Raw genomic sequence first — 18,638 nt, forward strand, 5'->3', positions numbered from 1 at the left:
TGGATTTAATTTATATCATGTCTGCTTTTGGTATCATCTAAAGATGCACACTCATTTAAGTAAATGACAAAATGTCTTGCAAAAAAATATACACTCACTTAGAAATTCCACCTAAAACCACAATGTTCATATTGCTTACTATCATTTCTAGATGTGTCCACTGCCAGCAATGGACTTTCTTTCGGAGCTTTGGACATCAAGAAATTAGGAATGAATTAGACGAGACAAATTTTACCTGTACATGATTGCCTTAGTAGTAACTTAAGAATTTCAGCTGATTTTCCTTTTAAAATATTTGTATTCTGGGCTGGGAATGTGGCCTAGTGGTAGAGTGCTTGCCTAGCATGCATGAAGCCCTGGGTTTGATTCCTCAGTACCACATAAACAGAAAAAGCCAGAATTGGCACTGTGGCTCAAGTGGTAGATTGGTAGCCTTGAGCAAAAGAAGCCCAGGGACAGTGCCCAGGCCCTGAGTTCAAGTCTCAGGACGGGCCAAAAAAAAATTGTATTCCATTGAGGGTGGAACCATTTTAGTGCCTATTATAAAACCCACTATCTCCTAAAATGATACAAGCATGAGTGAGTCATCTATTCAATGGACTGAGTCTTGGAGGGATCCTCTTTGAGGAAAGGCAAGGAAAGAGTGAAATACCTCCTTGTAGTCATTGAAACAAAGTCCATTTTGTGTGTGTGTGTGTGTGTGTGTGTGCGCGTGCATGCGCACATGCCCCCATCCTGGGGCTTGAACTCAAGGCCTGGGCACAGTCCCTGAGCTTTCTCTGCTCAAGAATAGCACTCTACCACTTGAGCCATAGCTCCATTTCCAGCTTTTTAGTGGTTAACTGGAGATAAGAATCTCACAGACTTTCCTGCCTGGGCTGGCTTAAAACTGTAATCCTCAGTTCTCAGCTCCTGAGTAGTTAGGATTACAGGCATGAGCCACCAACACCTGCACATTAAGACAAAATTCTAGAGGCTACAAACCTTACTTAGTAATATATGCTATTTAAATTTTTATTTTCCTAATACTGTTAAACCTTCTCTTAAGGAGTTTGGGAGTTTAAATCAGCCCATTTTGTAAGCACATGAGCTCTTCTATCCTAAACCATAACTTTGGTGGAGTTTTGAAAGAAAATGCTATTAAAATCGAGGAGGATCTTTTTTTGAAGAACATTTCACTCTTCTTTTTCTGATCCAGGCTCATCTACATAATGTGAATAATCTGTCCCTTAACTGAACAAACAATGCAAGCAGCATTTAGACTTATGTTTCATTCTCAAGTATTAATAGGCATCAGCTTTTCCACTTTAACTTTGGGTTGCTTATTTGGTTTCTAGGCCAAGTTTCAGCTCAGCTCTTAGCTACTGTTCTGATGTCCTCCATCTTACATCCTCATGTTTCCTACTTTTGAATACTTTCCCTCTCATATGCTAATTAGAGACAAGGGACAAATGTCACCGCTGAAAGATGACAGCTTTCAGTCATTGGATAAGCTGGTGATGATCTGGAATTGGAAGGCAGGTCATAGGCTATGCTGGCACGGGTGAAGGTAACCAGAGCTTGGGTTGAGTCACAAGACTGCTTCTCAACATCATCCGAATTAATAGACATCAGGCTTGGGTGTTTTGATTTCGTCCACAAGGGGGTTTGCTTTCCCAGGCTCCCCAGATCCTCCTTAAAATGGGGATTGAAGACGATGTAAAGAAGGGGGTTGAGACAGGCCGGAAGTGGGACAATCACTAGCAGAATAAACTTAATTACTTCAGGACTGATGAAGGTGAGGTTTAGCAGAGAGGAGAAGGATAAGAAAGCCACAGGGCAGTAGAGGATACAGTTGGTGAAAAGCAACAGGGCAACGTGTTTCACCATAGAACAGTCCCAGATAGTCTCCAGATCTCCTTTCTCCAAATTACAGTAGAGCTTGGTGTAAGCAATGGTCATGATGAGGAAGCAAACAGAGTTGAGCAAGACAAGGGCCACCATGTAACCTGTGGTGCTGGACTCTCCAAAGGGCAGAGGCAGGCAAAACGGGGAGGCCCTGTACTCGCTGCCGCCCAGTAGGGGAACTGTGGCGATGGTCAGGGCTAGCAGGCCACAGAATAAGATGGTCACTTTCAGGCCAGAAAAGGGGATTTTCATTTCAAATTTTGCAGAACATTTCACAGAGAACCCACGTTCCAGGGCTGCCAGAGTAAGCAGGAAAACCGAGGATTCCGAAGCAAAAATGGACAGAAAGCCAATGACTTGGCAACCGACCCCTGTTTCCCACCCTGCACCATGCTGGGCGAAGCTGCCGAAGGTGAAGGCGTCCATCACCGCCAGCACGGCGCTGGAGATGCCCATGAGCAGGTTCACCAGCGCCATGGCCCCAATCAACAGTTTTATAGAGGAAAGGTACAGAGCCGATCGGAACACCGTGAAAGTCACCAAGGCATTGCAAGAAAGTGCCAGAACCGCTATGGTCCACACTCCCATTCGGATCAGCCAGCTACCAAACAAGTGCTCACAGGGCTTGAAGGGGCCTGGAAGTCCAAAGAAAAGGAAAACAGCATTAAGGAAGGGTTGCAAACTCGGACTAAATCACCCTCTTGTTTGTTAGGACACCAGGAGAATAGGATCCCCATCACACACCATAATAACCCACAGTGCCTGTGTGGCTGCTTCACCTTCTCAAATCACTCTGAGGGGTCACCTTGGGGCTTAAAGTGTCCAAGACATAGCAATGTTGGGCCCATGTGAAAAACTAGATCACCTGGACTTTTCATTGTATTCTACGGGAATGCTCCAATAAAAGGGGAGAGGCAAAGAGAGAAGAGAAGAGATGGAGAATTTTAGGGAAATACTCAGGGAGATCTCAGCTTTGCCCTAGATGGACATGTGGTGCTCAGACTAACAAATGCTCTAATTATTAAAAATAAAGTATTAACCATTCTTGGCTGTCTGCTTTTTCAGACTCCCCATGGTATTTCTGGGAATGGGGCAATGAAGAACCATCCTTCCTTTCTTCCTTCCTCTTCTATATATCTTTACAAACTACTATTTGTGTTCACCAAATAACAATATTAATATTAGTTCTTCTTCTTCTTGCAATACTGGGGATTGAATTTAGATTCTTGGGTTTACAGGTGCTCTAACCCTAAGCTACTTTCTTTGTTCCCACTTAGTTATTTATATAAATGACTTAATTTATTTTCAAAAATAAGTGACACCACAACATACTGTTTCTGGCTAAGTTGCCAATGTCATATTCCTAATGACGTGTTTCATTCTTTAGTTTTTATTATCCTGAATCAGTAGTCTCATTAGTTTGCAAGAAATAGTGTGCTAGAACACAGCTATTTCAGGATGAATTGCTAATGTCACTAAAAAATGTACATTCCTAATTACATGCTTCATTGTTTAGTTTGTATCAACCTGATTTGGCAGTCCCTCACTAATGTTCTGTTTGTGGATGGGGAATAGCTTCAGGAAATGAACACCTGTTTGTATTTTCACAGTCCTTGCAGGGAGGGACAATGATGATACATAGGGGCATAGACAGATGCTGCCTCTGAAGGACGGCTTCTGTGGTATCCATGACCTTGGAGTCTGTAGTAGACATTGTTGCTGACCCTGTTTTGATGCCTGTCTTACCTGGTGAAGGAGAACACTGAACTGAATGAAGGGCTTTTAGGTCTTCCTCAAAGTCAAGCAGGAAATCTTCAAAGTCACGCTCATCTGGAAGGAATGAGAAGTCCTAGAACAATTAGTTCTATCTGACTCCCTTTTTCAAGGGATCAAATCCCAGGGAAGAACCATGAGATGACCTTTAGACATGAATTGTGGAAAAGAGAAATGAAGGCAAGACTTCATACTCTCTCTTTGCTCTTGGCCTTTCTTGCAGTTGTGTTTGTATGTCCTGTTCAATCTGCTGTGGATTGAAGAGAATGGGCAAGACTCTAGTGTATGAAATCAGGGACTCTCTCATTGTGTTCTTCTTCCTTAGAGTTCAAGATGGCCCCTCACCCCACTGGCTAAATTAGAGCGAGGCTTTGAGTCTCTTTATTCAGTGCAAGCACCATTTTATACAATTTTCTAACACTACCATAGCTACAATACAAATGTGGCTGTGTTTTCTGAGTCTGAATTAGGTACAGTGAGCTTCAGCATTCCCTGGGGATTTCTACCTAGAAGAGGAAAAATAAAAGTTAGGACTTGGTCTTGGCTTAGTGCCACAAACTAGAAACTTGGTGATTTTTAACATGCTCTCCTAAAGATGCAGACTTAGTCTTTTATGAAACTTGGGCAACAGTATTTTTTTTTTTTAGTTTCTGTATAATTTCTGTATGTAATCCAGGGTTGAGAACCGGTGATTTTGAACATAAACACAAAGGGCCTGGTCTCTACTGTGTATCTCTGGAAGTTAGTGTGCTACTTGGCACAGAGTAGGCTCTCTGTATTTTCAATATTTTTGTTTTCAATGAAGGAATGTAGTAGAAATAAGAGTGGGTGAGTCAGGATGAGCAAAACCTAAAACAAAACTAAGACCAAGACATATGTAGAAGTGGCCCAAAACAAAGCCAAAGACCAAAATAAAATCCCCTGAAATGGATAGAAACTGCTGGAAGAAATGTTAAGGTAACCTTCCAATAGACTGAATCACACTTGCTTTGGAATCAACAAATAATTAAGGCCCCAAGAATGTGAACTCCTTCTATTAGACCCTGTACAAACTCGCAGGATTGGCAGGCAAAGGAGGGGCTGCTATCCAAGGGCCCCTCGTTACCACAGGTGTGGTTGAGATGCATTGCTGTCTGTTTAAGTAACGTCTTCCTTCAAGGAAAGCCAAGCCATACAGACATGATCTCATTTCACCTTCCTGACAGATACTCCATGGGGGGCAGGAGGGGAGAATGATTAAGAAGTAGTTGGATAGGAAGGTGAATTCTTAAGCTCGCCTGCTGAAATTTGGAGGGATCAAAAATGTCTGTATTCTCCACTCTCTGCAGGCTACAAGAATAGTGGATTTTTGTATCTCATAGAAAAAGGCACAGGGTATGTTTGAAAGAAAGCGTTCACAGGGATGTTACCTTTCAGTTTATGGAAATAATGATATCAGCAATCATCCCCGAGGACAATGTATTGGGAGAAAAGTCTAATAATAAGTATCAATGCTAAGAATTCACCAGTAGAACAGTGATATTTTAGAATAAATGCCAAAGGAGCTCACTCTTTCTCTGTAGTTTTTTTTTTTTTTTTTTGCCAGTCCTGGGCCTTGGACTCAGGACATGAGCACTGTCCCTGGCTTCTTCTTCTTTTTTTTTTTTTTTTTTTGCTCAAGGCTAGCACTCTGCCACCTGAGCCACAGCGCCACTTCTGGCCATTTTCTATATATGTGGTGCTGGGGAATCGAACCCAGGGCTTCATGAATATAAGGCAAACACTCTTGCCTCTAGGCTATATTCCCAGTCCCTTCTGTAGGTTCTTAAAAACTGGGATTGGTTTTCCTCTTGCTGAGGTGCGTGCATACGTTCTGATCTGGAGTTCAAATAATCAGCCTGCCCAATGAATTTTCAAGACTGCTCCAATCACAGTTTTTTTTTTTTTTTTAAATCAGGACATACCAAGTCTTACCTTGAACCTGAAACATTCCAGCATCTTTCCTATGAAGGTCATCCAAACTGCTGTTGTCTCCTTTAGTCCACTGATTAGAAATTTTATAGACATTCTCACACACCCCAAATGCACAACACTGGTAAGCATAAGGCATCTCTATAACTCTTTAAGGAGACAGAAATCAAAACAAAAATACACACTTAGAAAGACAGGTCATTAGATAGTATCTTTATCTTTTTCTACCCAATAATCCTACCTTTAGAGTTTAGCCTAAGTAAACAATCCAAAATATAAGCTCAGCTATAAACATGTTCATTCTAGTGCTATTTATAATCATAATGGAATGATTAAAAATTACCACCATGAAATGTTCATAATTGAAAATTCCATCACTTAGAGGGTGGAAAAGTTCCATAATAAAATGATTTCAAAATGACTGCTGAGAAAGTTATAGAACATTATGACTTAATGTTAGGTACCTGGCACATAAATTTCTATGCACTCTTTTATTCTAGTAAATACATGAAAAGTGATTCTGAAAATGCATAACACATAGTCTAGAGAGACATAAAATGTGTAAAATCTTGTTTAGGGTTCATTTTACTTACATATTTTTCTGTTTTCTATTTTTCTTTGACTCTAAAAATACATGAAACAAGTCTAGAAAGAAATTTTTTCTAATGTTTAGGGATTTGGTTTAAGTATTTTCCTCTTTTCTACTTTTTTGAACTATCTTTTGGGGGTTATAGTACTTTCACAGTTTTAAAGGTATGTAAGAGTGATTTAAAACAGATAAAATATAATCTTTCAAAATAGTTCTTTATCATTAGTGAGAATAATAGGATTTTAAGGGCAATATTTGTACAAACAGATATTAATATAAAACCTTTTATTAGAACATAAACACCAGTCAGATGAATTAGAAATTGTAAACAGAAGTACAATGATGTTATAATGTTATTTAATTACATGTCCTAGTTTATATCCTAGGAATCAGTGGTTTTCAAACTCTTTCCATGAAGTCTGTTATTCTAGAACTTTCTTTCAGGGGGAAAGGAAATGTGGTCAGGAAGACACACATTCTCCCACTTAGGACTTGTCCTAACAATGTTCCAGGGAGGCGGAACTTGAGGGCATGAAATGAGATTCTAAAGGGTCTCATGACCTCACAAATTTAGAAAACAGGTCTAACATGTCTTTTATTTTACATGACCACAAATGTATCTTATTAGTTTTAATGACAAACTCACTTGAGCTCTGGAAAGTTTTCAGATGATATCAAGCTCTGTAAGGCATGATTTCCTGTTAATTTTAAGTGAGTTAAACCATGTAACCCAGTTACAGGAAAAGACGACAGGAGATTGGATGATAGGTCCCTGTAAAACATCAAACAACAATTGGCATTTTAAACTGTGTTAGCATAAAATGTTGATTAAAAAAAAACCCCAAACAACCTAAAGATGGTTAAACTGCTCAATAAAATCTTTTAAGCAAGGTATTTACTGTTTATGGTAAAAGTAACCATTTTGGCTTTCGCTCCTGATAACTTTTCTATTTACAATCAGAATTACGATCAGGAAAAACATTTTAATTGCATTCAAATTGTTTATTTGTCTTCATTTTACCAAATGGAAACCTCCACAACCAAGGAGAAAATACTACTTTTCATTAAAAGTGAATGGTAACAATTATTCCCTTTCTTCTCCTCTCTACTGTCTGACCAATCCCTAATTTTTCCATTAGATAAGAGAGAGGAAGAGGCAAGAGATTAGAAAAGGTGAGGGGAACCGAAAGGTTTTCTCAGTCAAGCAACAAACAATACAAGGAATGTCCTTCACTAATAGGTTGACATCTTATTCAACAAGGATAGACAATGCTACCTAAATAACCAGAACCAGCTGACATCCAGCTCTTCCATTACACACTGAAAGGCCCCTAGGCCCTGGAGGAGTATGGTGGGTAGGTGGGAGGCCGGGTTCCTCGCAGGTCCTGACCCAGCTTTTGGCCTGGAGAACATAGAGGACCGGCAATCTGCCTTGCAACCCTCTTCAGGAAAATCAACATTTTTATTAACTAGATCATCTCCAAGTATTAAAAAAGATATATCATATACAAGAAAGATATACTCACAGTTTTATTAGAGACGGCAAAGTGGAAAATGCATTGGGGTGGATAATGGCAATTTTATTCCAAGCCAAATTTCTATTTATTAAAAAAAAGGCAAATGAGAACACGGCATTAAAAAAAAGAATGTGAAGTCTATCATATGTATACAGTCCTTGACCAAAATTCATTTCAGATCAGGAACCATTAGCCCATTGAATATGTATGTCCGATAGACACTGGTGGTATAAAATAGCTAAAGGGAGAACTTTAAGTTAACCTTGTAGAATGCAATCAAGCCAGTCATTCGTGTAGATATTTTAGTTTTTATTGTGTTCTTGTTAAAAGGTTGACTTTAACAGGGTTGTAAAATTTTATTAGGGCTTTTCTAAAATGAATAGATGTGGGACGGTGGGAAAAGATACATTTCCAAGAATGTTCTTATGATAAGAGAGCAAATTTTAAATGATAAAATATCTACAGACACCTGACATAATCCAACCAGATTGTGCCCATTATCCATGTATGATGGGCCATCAAATGTACACAAAGATGCTTTTAAGAAAATTTCCAATACAGAGACTGGCAATTTTTTGACTAGGACATGAGTAAAATTGGGGCAAATATACGCTACAAATAAAATCTTTTGATAGCATAGAAAATAAAGTATAGTTTATGGGGAAATAAAATCCACTTGCCACACATGTAATGAAATGAAAAAAACTTTTAGCAGTACTAAAACCTTTTCCAAAAAATTAGATGATTCTTCAGAGATTAAGAACTTCTGCATTTTAAAGAACTATGGATTTAAGATTTTAATTGTTAAAAATTGTCTAACAATTCTCAGCAAAAAATGTATTGTTGGAGGAAGGTGTCACAATACTCAATTTCATTCTACTACAGAAGCCATCGTAACCAAAACCATATGGTACTGGCATGAAAACAGATATGCAGATGCATGGAATAGAAGATCCACAAGGTACAGCTACCTGATTCTCATCAATATTGCCAAAAACATGTTAGAGAAAGACAGCTTTTTCAAAAAATGGTACTAGAAAACTAGCATTTCCACATATAGGAGACTGAAATTAAATATTGATCTCTCACCCTATGCAAAAATCAATTCAGAAATAGATCAAAGAGTTTGCTATAATATATGAGGATTTATATTCAAGATAACGACACAGGCAATATCTTTTTTTTTTAAATTTTGAGACAAGGTCTCACTTTATAACTCTAGCTTAGAGTTGTCTAAGGTAGTCTTGAATTCACAATTTTGCCTATACCTCCCAAGAACTGGGATTACAGGCATGTACCAGTATGCCAGCTTGTTTCAAGGAGTTTCAAAGTCTTCAGTAGCTCAGGAAATATTATCAAGAGTTGACAAAGGGGATTATATCAAATTTTAAAAGCTTCTGCACAGCAAAGGACACAGAGTGAAGAGAGAGTTTACAGAATGGGAGAAAATCTTTGTTAGCAATTTACCTGAAAGGAGACTAATGTCTAGGATATATATATATATATATATATATATATATATATACATATATATTATGTATATATATATATAAACCTAAACAACATTTAAATATCAAAGGAACACCTAATCCAATTGGGGAAATTGGTTGAACAGACAGTTCTCAAAAGAAGTGTAAGTGACCAATAAGTATACAAAAAATGTTTAACATCCATAAAGAAAATGCATATCCAAACTACACTGGTATTCTATTCACCCTGGTCAGAATGAGTATCATAAAACCAACATTTGCTGAGGAGGAGGTATAAGAAAACTATTGGTAGAAATATAAATCAGTCTAGCCACTATGGAAATAAGTATGCAAGTCCCTTTGAAAACTGAAAATATGGCTGGGCCCGAGTGGCTTGTGCTTGTAATCCTAGCCTCTCAGGAGGCTGAGAACTGAAGATCCCAATTCAAAGCCAACCCTAGTAGGGCAATTTTCACTAGCCACCAAAAGACTGCTTTCAAAGCAGAGCTTTGGCTCAAGTGGTAGATCAATAGCCTTGAGGAAAAAAATAGCTTAGAGACAGCACCCAGGCCCCGAGTTCAAGCTGCAGGACTGACCCAGGAGTTTGGAGTCTGGAACTGAAAAGGGTTTTGGGGAAGTTAATCTTGACACCAGGCAGTAATCAAATGTTCCTGGAGTAGGAAGAGGTAGAGACTTCTCCTTAAAAAGGATTGCTTGCTAGCTTAGTGCCAGTGGCTCACACTTGCGATCCTAGCTACTCAGGAGGCTGAGATATGATGATTATTTGAAGCCAGACCAGGCAGAAAAGTCCCCATGAGACTCTTATCTCCAATTAACCACTCAAAAACTCTAAGTGGCACTGTGGCTCAAGAGTACTAGCCTTGAGCACAAAGAGGCTCAGGGACAGCACCCTTGAGTTTAAGCTCCACAGCCCACAAAAGCAAAAAGAAAGAAAGACAGACAGAAAAAAAAGATTGCTTTTATGTCTCTTGAAGAATGAGATCAATGAATGGTAAGAGGAGGAAGGTGGCCATCTGGATGGGTAGTTATTAGAAGTGCCCTGTGGTAGAAGAGTAGAGAGACTCAATTAGACTTGGCAGTCTGGTGAGTGTCTGGATAGGAGGCCTAAGGGGGAGGAGGAATTCAGGGAGACTTGCATTTAGCTCCCAGAATCTGTGCCACATTCTTCTGCTATCTTTAGAGATCAGCCTTTTAAAATAGAACTGACATTTGCAAACAGCCAGAACTCTCATATCTGCTGAACAATACAGGTAATAAAAGTTGTTTTGGCGTGCGCACGTGTGTGTGTGTGTGTGTGTGTGTGTGTGTGTGTATGAGACTTATACCAAAAGTAAGAAAAGAAAAAGTCACAATTAAATTCAGAAAATAATTATTCTCAAAGTAAAATTTTGGGAGAAAGGGATTCATAAATGTAAATCTAGCTGGGTGCTGGTGGCTTACACCTGTAATCTTAGTATATATCTTGAAGTATTTACAAATCACTTAAGTGACAGGTGCCAGTAACTCATGCTTATAATCCTAGCTACTCAGGAGGCTGACATCTGAGGATCACAGGTCAAAGCCAGCCTGGGCAGGAAAGTCTGTGAGATTCTTGCCTCCAATTAACCACAAGAAAACCGCAGTGGCATTGTGGCTCAAATGATAGAGTGCTAGCACTCTGGGCTAGCACCCAGGACCAGAGTTCAAGCCCCATGACTGACCAAAAATTAAAAAAAAAAATCACTTAAGGGTGACAGTGAAAAATATAAACTCAGGCCCTTACATGCCTGGAGAGGTAGACTCTCTAGTGGGGCTTGGGAATCTGTATTTAAATGCATACACTAAAGTTTGAGCACAAGTGTCAGAAAATGTTTACATTGCTCGTGTAATTAAGTTTATAAATATTTAATTCCACTTTGTGCTTAAAAACATGGTGTGTTTTAAATTTTAAGCAAGGGTATCAAACTTTAATTTTAGTGTTAAAAATTTAAATTTAGGAAAATAACACTTGCTAACAAATCATTTTATGAAATTAATTAAAACTTTTATACACTGAAACTGTATTTAAACATGATTTATATAAATGATGATGCTTATAAGTTTAAACTGATGTTGTTTCTTAAAACCATTTTTCTTTTGCTGGCTTCTAAAGTCTGTATTTATATTTCAGTGATGGTATCTTTGGTAAATCAATAACATTTCTTAACATATTTTAGATTTACATTAATTTAATTTAATTTATTTATTTTGTCAGTCATGGGTCTTGAAGTCTGGGTCTGGGCACTGTCCTTGAGCTCTTTAGCTCAAAGCTAGTGCTCTTCTTTGAGCCACAGCACCACTTCTAGTTCTCTGGTGGTTAACTGGAGATAGGAGTCTCATGGAATTTACTGCCCTGGCTGGCTTTGAACTGCGATCCTCAGATGTCAGCCTCCTGAGTAGCTAGGATTATAAGCATGAGCTACTGGCACCTGTCTCTTAAGTGATTTGTAAATACTTCAAGATATATACTAGATACAAAACAAAAAAAATTAGGTTCTGCTTTATCAGGAGCGAAAAGCAGGCAGGAATAACTGTGTGGTCATCATTTTTGCAGGCAAAATGATCCCTGGCAGTTCCATGTTGTGGAACAAAACACTTCCTGCAAACTGACAGTGTAGTCTCTTTCCTCTTCATTAACACTGCTTGTCTGCTGACTGGTACTTTACCACTTGTACATTTATTCCTGGAAATTATCATGAGCAAGATACTTGCCTTTCCTTAACAAATACATGCAAGAAGACCCACCAATATGAATATGCAGTGAAAAGGAAAACAATCTAGAGAGAATACTCAAAACAGAAAGCAAGTGTTCTGTGTTGTGTTGTCTTGGGTTGTGGTGGTGGTGGCGGTGGCAGGCGGTACTTACAGAGATCGGAGGCTAAGCAACTGCTGGAAAGTGTCAACCTTAATTTCATAGATTCTGTTATGGCGGAGGTCACTGAAATGACAGAATTCCAAAAGATAGATTTCCATGTTACTGATTTCAAAGACTTATGAGAATGTTTACAGCAGAATCAAAGAAACACACGAAGTGTGACTATCAAGTGACTGTGTTTTGTTTGCTTGTTTGTATAAAAAAGAACATTACAGCACACCGAAGGACCTACATTCAATCCCCAGGTCTTCAAAACAAAATGAAAGAAAACATTATAGTTTATACACTTAAATAAGTACTGGCTTTCTCTCAGAGCAGCCAGCTAGCTCTGGGAGGATATATTCCAAACATGCCATTATCATTCAAAACACTTGATTCCTCTTCTGAACTGACTGTCTAAACCTGTCTTACCATCTTTGGAGGTCACTGGGAATATCAAATCATTACTCTTTAAAGGATTAGTTTGCTTTATTTTTCTCCATTAAGACCCAAAGAATAGACTGTATTATTTCAATGAAAACACAAGTGTGACAATAAAGTGATGGTGTTATTTTATGGGAGAGACAAGGTTTAAGAGAAGAACTCCAAAATGTTCCAGGCAGAAGACAATGTCTATGATGCCTCAAATCACATCTAAATGGTTATTGTGAGACACTCATGTCAACAAACCCAAGTTACCCATCTTCACAAACACCACCAGTCACTGGATGTGTAAAAGAAGAAAAATCCCAAAGCTCAGACTAGCCCAGTATGCCATTATACTAAGTTGGGAGGAGCATGGTAAAGGCAGGAAGAAGTAGGTACATACTACCTGCTTAATTGATTTAAGTACAGGATTAATGCATGATAAAAAACGATATGGAGTGGGGTAAAGAATACAGTTGTAACATTCAATGCATACCCTATGAAAATAAAAAAATTGAGGGAGAGGTTGGGTTGGAAGGGGTGAGGGAGAATGATGAAAGGTGTGACATCAATCAGGATGCCTTGTACTATTTATAAATTGATGTGTCAAATGGTGATTCCTTTGTACAATTACTTGAAAATAACAAAACTATATAATTAAAAAATAACATGGTCTGTTTTCCAACTTTCTTAGTTAGGCAACATGGTTTTCTTGTGTGTGTAAGAAGGTAAAGCATCAAATGTCTTGCTAGTGACCCATTGGCAAGTGAAGGAACCAATTTTTTCACAAAGTAAAGTAAGCAATGACCCTTAAGAAATGTGAGTTTGGCTCTTCTTTTTTTCTAGTGACGTACATTTTCTGAAGCTTTTGGCAGGCTGAAAAACTGGGTAAATCTTCTAATAGGTTGTAAGACAGATCTCTGAAAAATGGAAGGTAAAAAGAGGGAAACATTGTTACATATTATTCATAAGGAAATAAGCCTTTCTCTCCTTTCCTCTCCAGGATGTTATATCCCTCAAAAGGCTGTCTCCAGACATTTCCACAGTTCTGACATGGAGCAAGTAGGCATAGGCCTTATTCTATTAAGCAACAGACTCAAATATTTAAGGAAGTGTAACTGTTATACTTTTTTAACTGACTTAAATCATTTGCTTAATGAATTTATTTATATTTTGTTAGTAATCATCCATAGTGTTCCAGCTATTACCTTTCTGGAATGAGTGCAAATTAAATTAAATCATTAAACCTCTGCCTCTAAAAGCGGCTGTATCTCTAGAGCAAAGAGAAATCATGGCTGGTTCTTTTCTAATCAACTTAAAGACAAAACTTAGCAATTCAAAACATAGCACTAACTTTGAAATCAATCAGTAGGAGAAGGGAAACTCAAGGAAAGTCTTCAGCCAAAATTCAACAAATTACAGAATAACAAAAACATCTGGACATATTTATACCATAATATAACTAATCTAAGACAAACCATAGTAATTCTAAGAACTTTAAAAAAAAAGCTGGTAGAAAAAGTGGCATACATATGTATAATTGTCTTACTTTTAAAAAAGTTTTATTAGCTATCAATTAACACCTTTCTGAGCCCGACTCCAATTCTTAAAACCAGATCACCACTAAGCAACTGAAAAATCCATACAATTTTTCAAGAGGATTTCAAGTTATTCTCTTCTTATAACTAATCACTTTATTAGCTTACATTTATTGAATAAATGTGATTTGCATGGGGATATCTAATAAAAATCTAATTGAAGAAAAAGGAGAAATAGTATCTTAAGTGAAGAGCAATGGGGAAGGAAAGATGCTAGAATTAACAATGACTTGAGAGCTTGCAAAGTCCCAGAATTTCTATCAGGGTTTGACATAAAATCATTGAATCATATAATCATATATAATCATATAATCAATATTGAAGATCTCATGAAGAAGATAGATACTTATCAATTTTAAAGACTGAGAAACAGAGCCCCAGAGGAGAAAATAACTTGCTCAAGATACTGTGCCAAGAAAAAAAGGCCCCAGAGCCTTTGCTCCTAACTAGTTTGCCCACTAGCCTACTCTCATGCAGATATGGTGATGTACTGTCACTTTGCAGCATAGGAGAGACGCAATTTAAACACTGGCTCACTACATATTAGCTACATACTCACTGTTTTGCTGATTTAAGTACAGGATAAAATGGCATGGTGGTGGGGATAGGATGTATTTATAAGTCCTAGTCATGTTATTGAGCCAGTTTCCTTAAGAAATGGGGACAACTAGCTCTCTTCTCTGTGTGGTAAGCAGAATTCTATGATAGGCCCCTCAGATTTCTACCACCTTTTATACATATATTCCCCCTCCCAATTAAATTGAGTGTATTTGAATTTAAATGGCTATTGATACTGACAAATGTACTTAACTTTCCCAATTCTTTAGTTTTCTCAGCATACCTATACCTCACATGTCAGTGTGGTATAGAGAAGAGGAGCCTTGTTCTATACCTTTCTTTAGACATGAGTCTGACTTTAAGCCTTCAGCATGGTGTTGGCACCATACCTTTGAGCAACTAAGATCTGGGGATAAAGGTAGGCAGAATTATGCCACAGACATTGCCATTATTTACTAAGCATATGTAGAGCTACTTGTTTTGCTACTAAGTAAATGGTGAAATTACAGGTATTCAATGGAGACAGGTGTCTACTATGCGTGGGCAGAGTAATTATAAGAAATTAAGTCCCCAAAGAGCATGAGAAAAGGATAGTAATTGTAAGTTGAGTGAGAACTGTAAAAGGGTAAAAGGCCTAAATAAGGTCCTTTGCTTTGGGAAAGGAAAAGAGAGGTAAACAAAGGCTTCAAGGTGATAGAAATAACATGGACAAGCTGTCTAACCACTAGGTGAAACAGAACATGGTACTGGACTGTACCAGGAATAATGTTTGGTCATTTGAATCAAGAGTTGCACCATTTTGGTAACTCTGGGTTTTGGTGTTTTATGTTTGTTTTGTTTTGCATTCATCTTGGGCTATTGATCCATTATGTTATTTTGTTTTGCTCTGCAGGATTGAGAAGAAGAAATGAAGTTACTTCCCTTGGTTCACACTCATTTTCTAAAGAAAATGTCTACCAACTGTCATTCCGGTGGGCACTTGAAAACAAAAGTGCATGAGCATTATTTCCAGGCCTATGGTGGCAAACCTGGACCTAAACAATGGAAGAGCACTGGCCTCCTAGAACTTTCTGCTCCTGAAAAGGATGATTGAAATACAAACTGCCATTTTATTTCTAAATGGAAGTGCTGTTTATATGACATGATTGCCTTCCTGATACGCACAGCACTTGGAGATTAGGTAACTGGTCACAGACGGTTTGGGGAAGAGATGAGATCTGTGCTCCAGTTAAAGTCCTGTGAAAACACAAACCAGACAAAATTCTTTCACTCACACATTATGTAGTGATATATTTTGATTGGTTGACGTTAAGGTTGATCAGGCTCTAATGTTAGTGTGCATTCTGGGCTAAGTTAAGAACCTATTAAATTAAGGGTGGCTGGGGTTGGGAGAAGGATGTGGGAGAACAATGGTGGGAGTGACATTGATCAAGATGCACTGTGCTCATAAATTGTTATGCTGAATTGCAAACCCTCTATAAGACTCCTTAAAGATTAACAACAACATCATCAACAACAACAACTGCTTCAAGGACTTACAGACTCTCCAGGTTGGCAGTTCCAGTTAAATCAGGAAATACTGTTATTTGTGAGGCACCATTCAAAGTTCTAGAAGGAGAAATTTATAAGTATTATTGGGAGAAGATTCTAGAAAGAGGATTTTTTTCTATGACAGAAATAGACACTTACAATGTTCTTAGTTCAGGTAAATGTTGAAAGGCAGATCTTCCAACAAATTGAATGGGGTTGTCATAGAAGTGTCTGAAAAAAAAATCCAACCATCAATGTCTTAATATAAGTCTGAATGACAGTTCATAACCTGTTCAAAATGTCAATAACTACACTAAATGTATTTCATATAACTTTATGACACTCTAGGATATAACATTCTTTATATTCGGTTCCAGACAAACCTCAAAAGTGTTTTAACTCACATATTGAGACTTTGGGTAAGAAATCCATGCTATGCAAAATTTAAAACGTCTGACAGCAAGGTAGATATGATTGAAAGTTACTAACTAGAAAAACAAGTGAAGTTAAATTTTTTCTCTGCTTTCAACATCTGTCAGATATTCACTGACTGTCTAAAAGCTAATTCAAAACACTAACAATTATATCATTAAATAAAAATGTTTTATATATACATATATCTACTTATACACATTTGGAGATGATATGCACTGGTCAAATATTACTATAATATCAACAAGAGACACTCAAATTATTTTAGAGGAAATGAGTTACTCTGGAGTTTATCTGACTTAGCATTTTCTTGGATGATTTATTATTGCTCTAAATGATGGAAACTTGAAGAATATTTTGTTTCATAGATGTTTCAGTATATCTGAAGTGCATTTGAACTGAGTGAGTTTCACACCTACTTCTCAACAGAAACTTCCCATTAGTTCTAAGAAACACAATAAACATTTACTTGGGTATACCATACTCCAAGTATGAGGGTAGATGCTGCAGAGATTTAAAGCTCCTTTATCAAATAAGCTGCCATTGCATATCTGCTTTGTGCCTGGATGCTCAAAGAAAGCTGCAATCAGTTAGGATAAAACAAAGAATAGAATTTCATATGCGTGCACCCGTGTGTGTGTGTGTGTGTGTAACTGACCATGCAACAACTTTGATCTATAGTATACATAATATTTTCATCATGCTCAGGGGAGGAAATGGAGGCTCAGATACCTTGGAGAATGCCAATGTTCTAAATTGTTACACTGGATTAATAACACTTCATAAATGTATAGGGGTTGAATGGGAATTGAAAAGGTTAATGCATGTACGTCATCTGGCATAGTACTTGGGATAAAGGTGCATCCAACACGTCTATTTGCTCTTATGTTCTATTCTCTGCCATCTTCTTTTTGTGTGAGACTATCCAATCACTAAAGAACTAGAGTTGGAACGTAGTCTAAATGATTTTAAATGGGAGTTTTTCCGCATTACATCACTATCCTTTAGAGATACTATACAGTCATAGTATATGAGTGTGTTCACATGCATACACACATCTATGAGCACTGGACAGATGTGAATGTACATGCTACATGCTTTCATGTGCAAGACGCAAGTGTCACTCCTGAGCATAAGGAGCAGCAAAGCTCTCTGGAGGTAGTTCTCATATGCTTTAGGGGGAGAGTAAGAAAAAAACCAAAACCACAGGACTTTAAATTGGCATATGAGATGAGTCCTGGAAGAGAGAATTCCAATCAGTTTAGTGAGGGGATAGAATCCTAGGAACAAAGGAAAGAAAGATCATTCTGTGATCACCACTTGGTTGGTCTGGCCTCACTGGGGGAGTTATGAAGATGTGGTTGGAAGGTTGGCTTGTGGAGGGCTATGAATGTCAGGGTCAGGAGATTTATTTAACATCAAGAATCAATCCCAAACATCTGCTTAATTGTAAGATCAATGCTGCCACCTTGCAATTAAGGGAGAGAAGAAGCAGGCAGCTTCATCTGCGTTGGTAAAAATCAAGAAGTGAGAGCTGCCTAGTGAAGAGGCTGGTATGGGAGATAAAAACAGTGCTACTCAGGAGACTGAGATTTGAGTCGGGGGTGGGGTGGGGGGAACTAAGGAACAGCAAGACTCTGAGTTCAAGGCTCTAGTACTGGCGCATGCAAGTGGGTGACCAAACATATACGCACACACACACAAAGGGATGGGAACAAAAAAGGGGATTGGGGATTGATTGCATAGCCCATAGAGCTTGGAAAGTTGCACGGAGGTGAGGGAATCAGAAGGGAATGTGGTGGCGAGAGATGGAACAGGATGCAGGGGCTCTGAGAAGAGAGTTTCAGGGAGAAAGCCGCTAAGACTAACACTGTGAAATTATAGCTTGAAATTCTAACACCTTGGGGGGGGGGGCTGTTAATGCTCCAGGGCTTCATTAGCATATCAAAAGAGTGATTAAAAACTAGCTGTGGGCTATTAGGAAAGTGGGATAAAGGCAAGGCAATTTGCCAAACT

The 18,638-nt window shown here is 38.2% G+C and overlaps 1 protein-coding gene across 1 annotated transcript in view; it reads right to left on the bottom strand.

Moving 5' to 3' along the window:
• Window positions 1–899: 899 nt before the first annotated feature.
• Window positions 900–18,638, bottom strand: part of Lgr5 (leucine rich repeat containing G protein-coupled receptor 5) — a 111,774-nt gene continuing 94,035 nt past the window's right edge. Inside the window, exons 9-18 of the mRNA XM_048359449.1 lie at window positions 16,350–16,421; window positions 16,200–16,268; window positions 15,825–15,896; window positions 13,359–13,424; window positions 12,091–12,162; window positions 7,726–7,797; window positions 6,846–6,971; window positions 5,614–5,759; window positions 3,634–3,717; window positions 900–2,522 (exon numbers count right to left, since the gene is read on the bottom strand). Of these exons, the coding sequence (XP_048215406.1) occupies window positions 1,435–2,522; window positions 3,634–3,717; window positions 5,614–5,759; window positions 6,846–6,971; window positions 7,726–7,797; window positions 12,091–12,162; window positions 13,359–13,424; window positions 15,825–15,896; window positions 16,200–16,268; window positions 16,350–16,421 (1,867 nt within the window). The 3' untranslated portion in view covers window positions 900–1,434. The remainder of the gene's footprint in view (window positions 2,523–3,633; window positions 3,718–5,613; window positions 5,760–6,845; window positions 6,972–7,725; window positions 7,798–12,090; window positions 12,163–13,358; window positions 13,425–15,824; window positions 15,897–16,199; window positions 16,269–16,349; window positions 16,422–18,638) is intronic.

Source organism: Perognathus longimembris, chromosome 1, assembly GCF_023159225.1.
Source record: "Perognathus longimembris pacificus isolate PPM17 chromosome 1, ASM2315922v1, whole genome shotgun sequence".
NCBI lineage: Eukaryota > Metazoa > Chordata > Mammalia > Rodentia > Heteromyidae > Perognathus > Perognathus longimembris.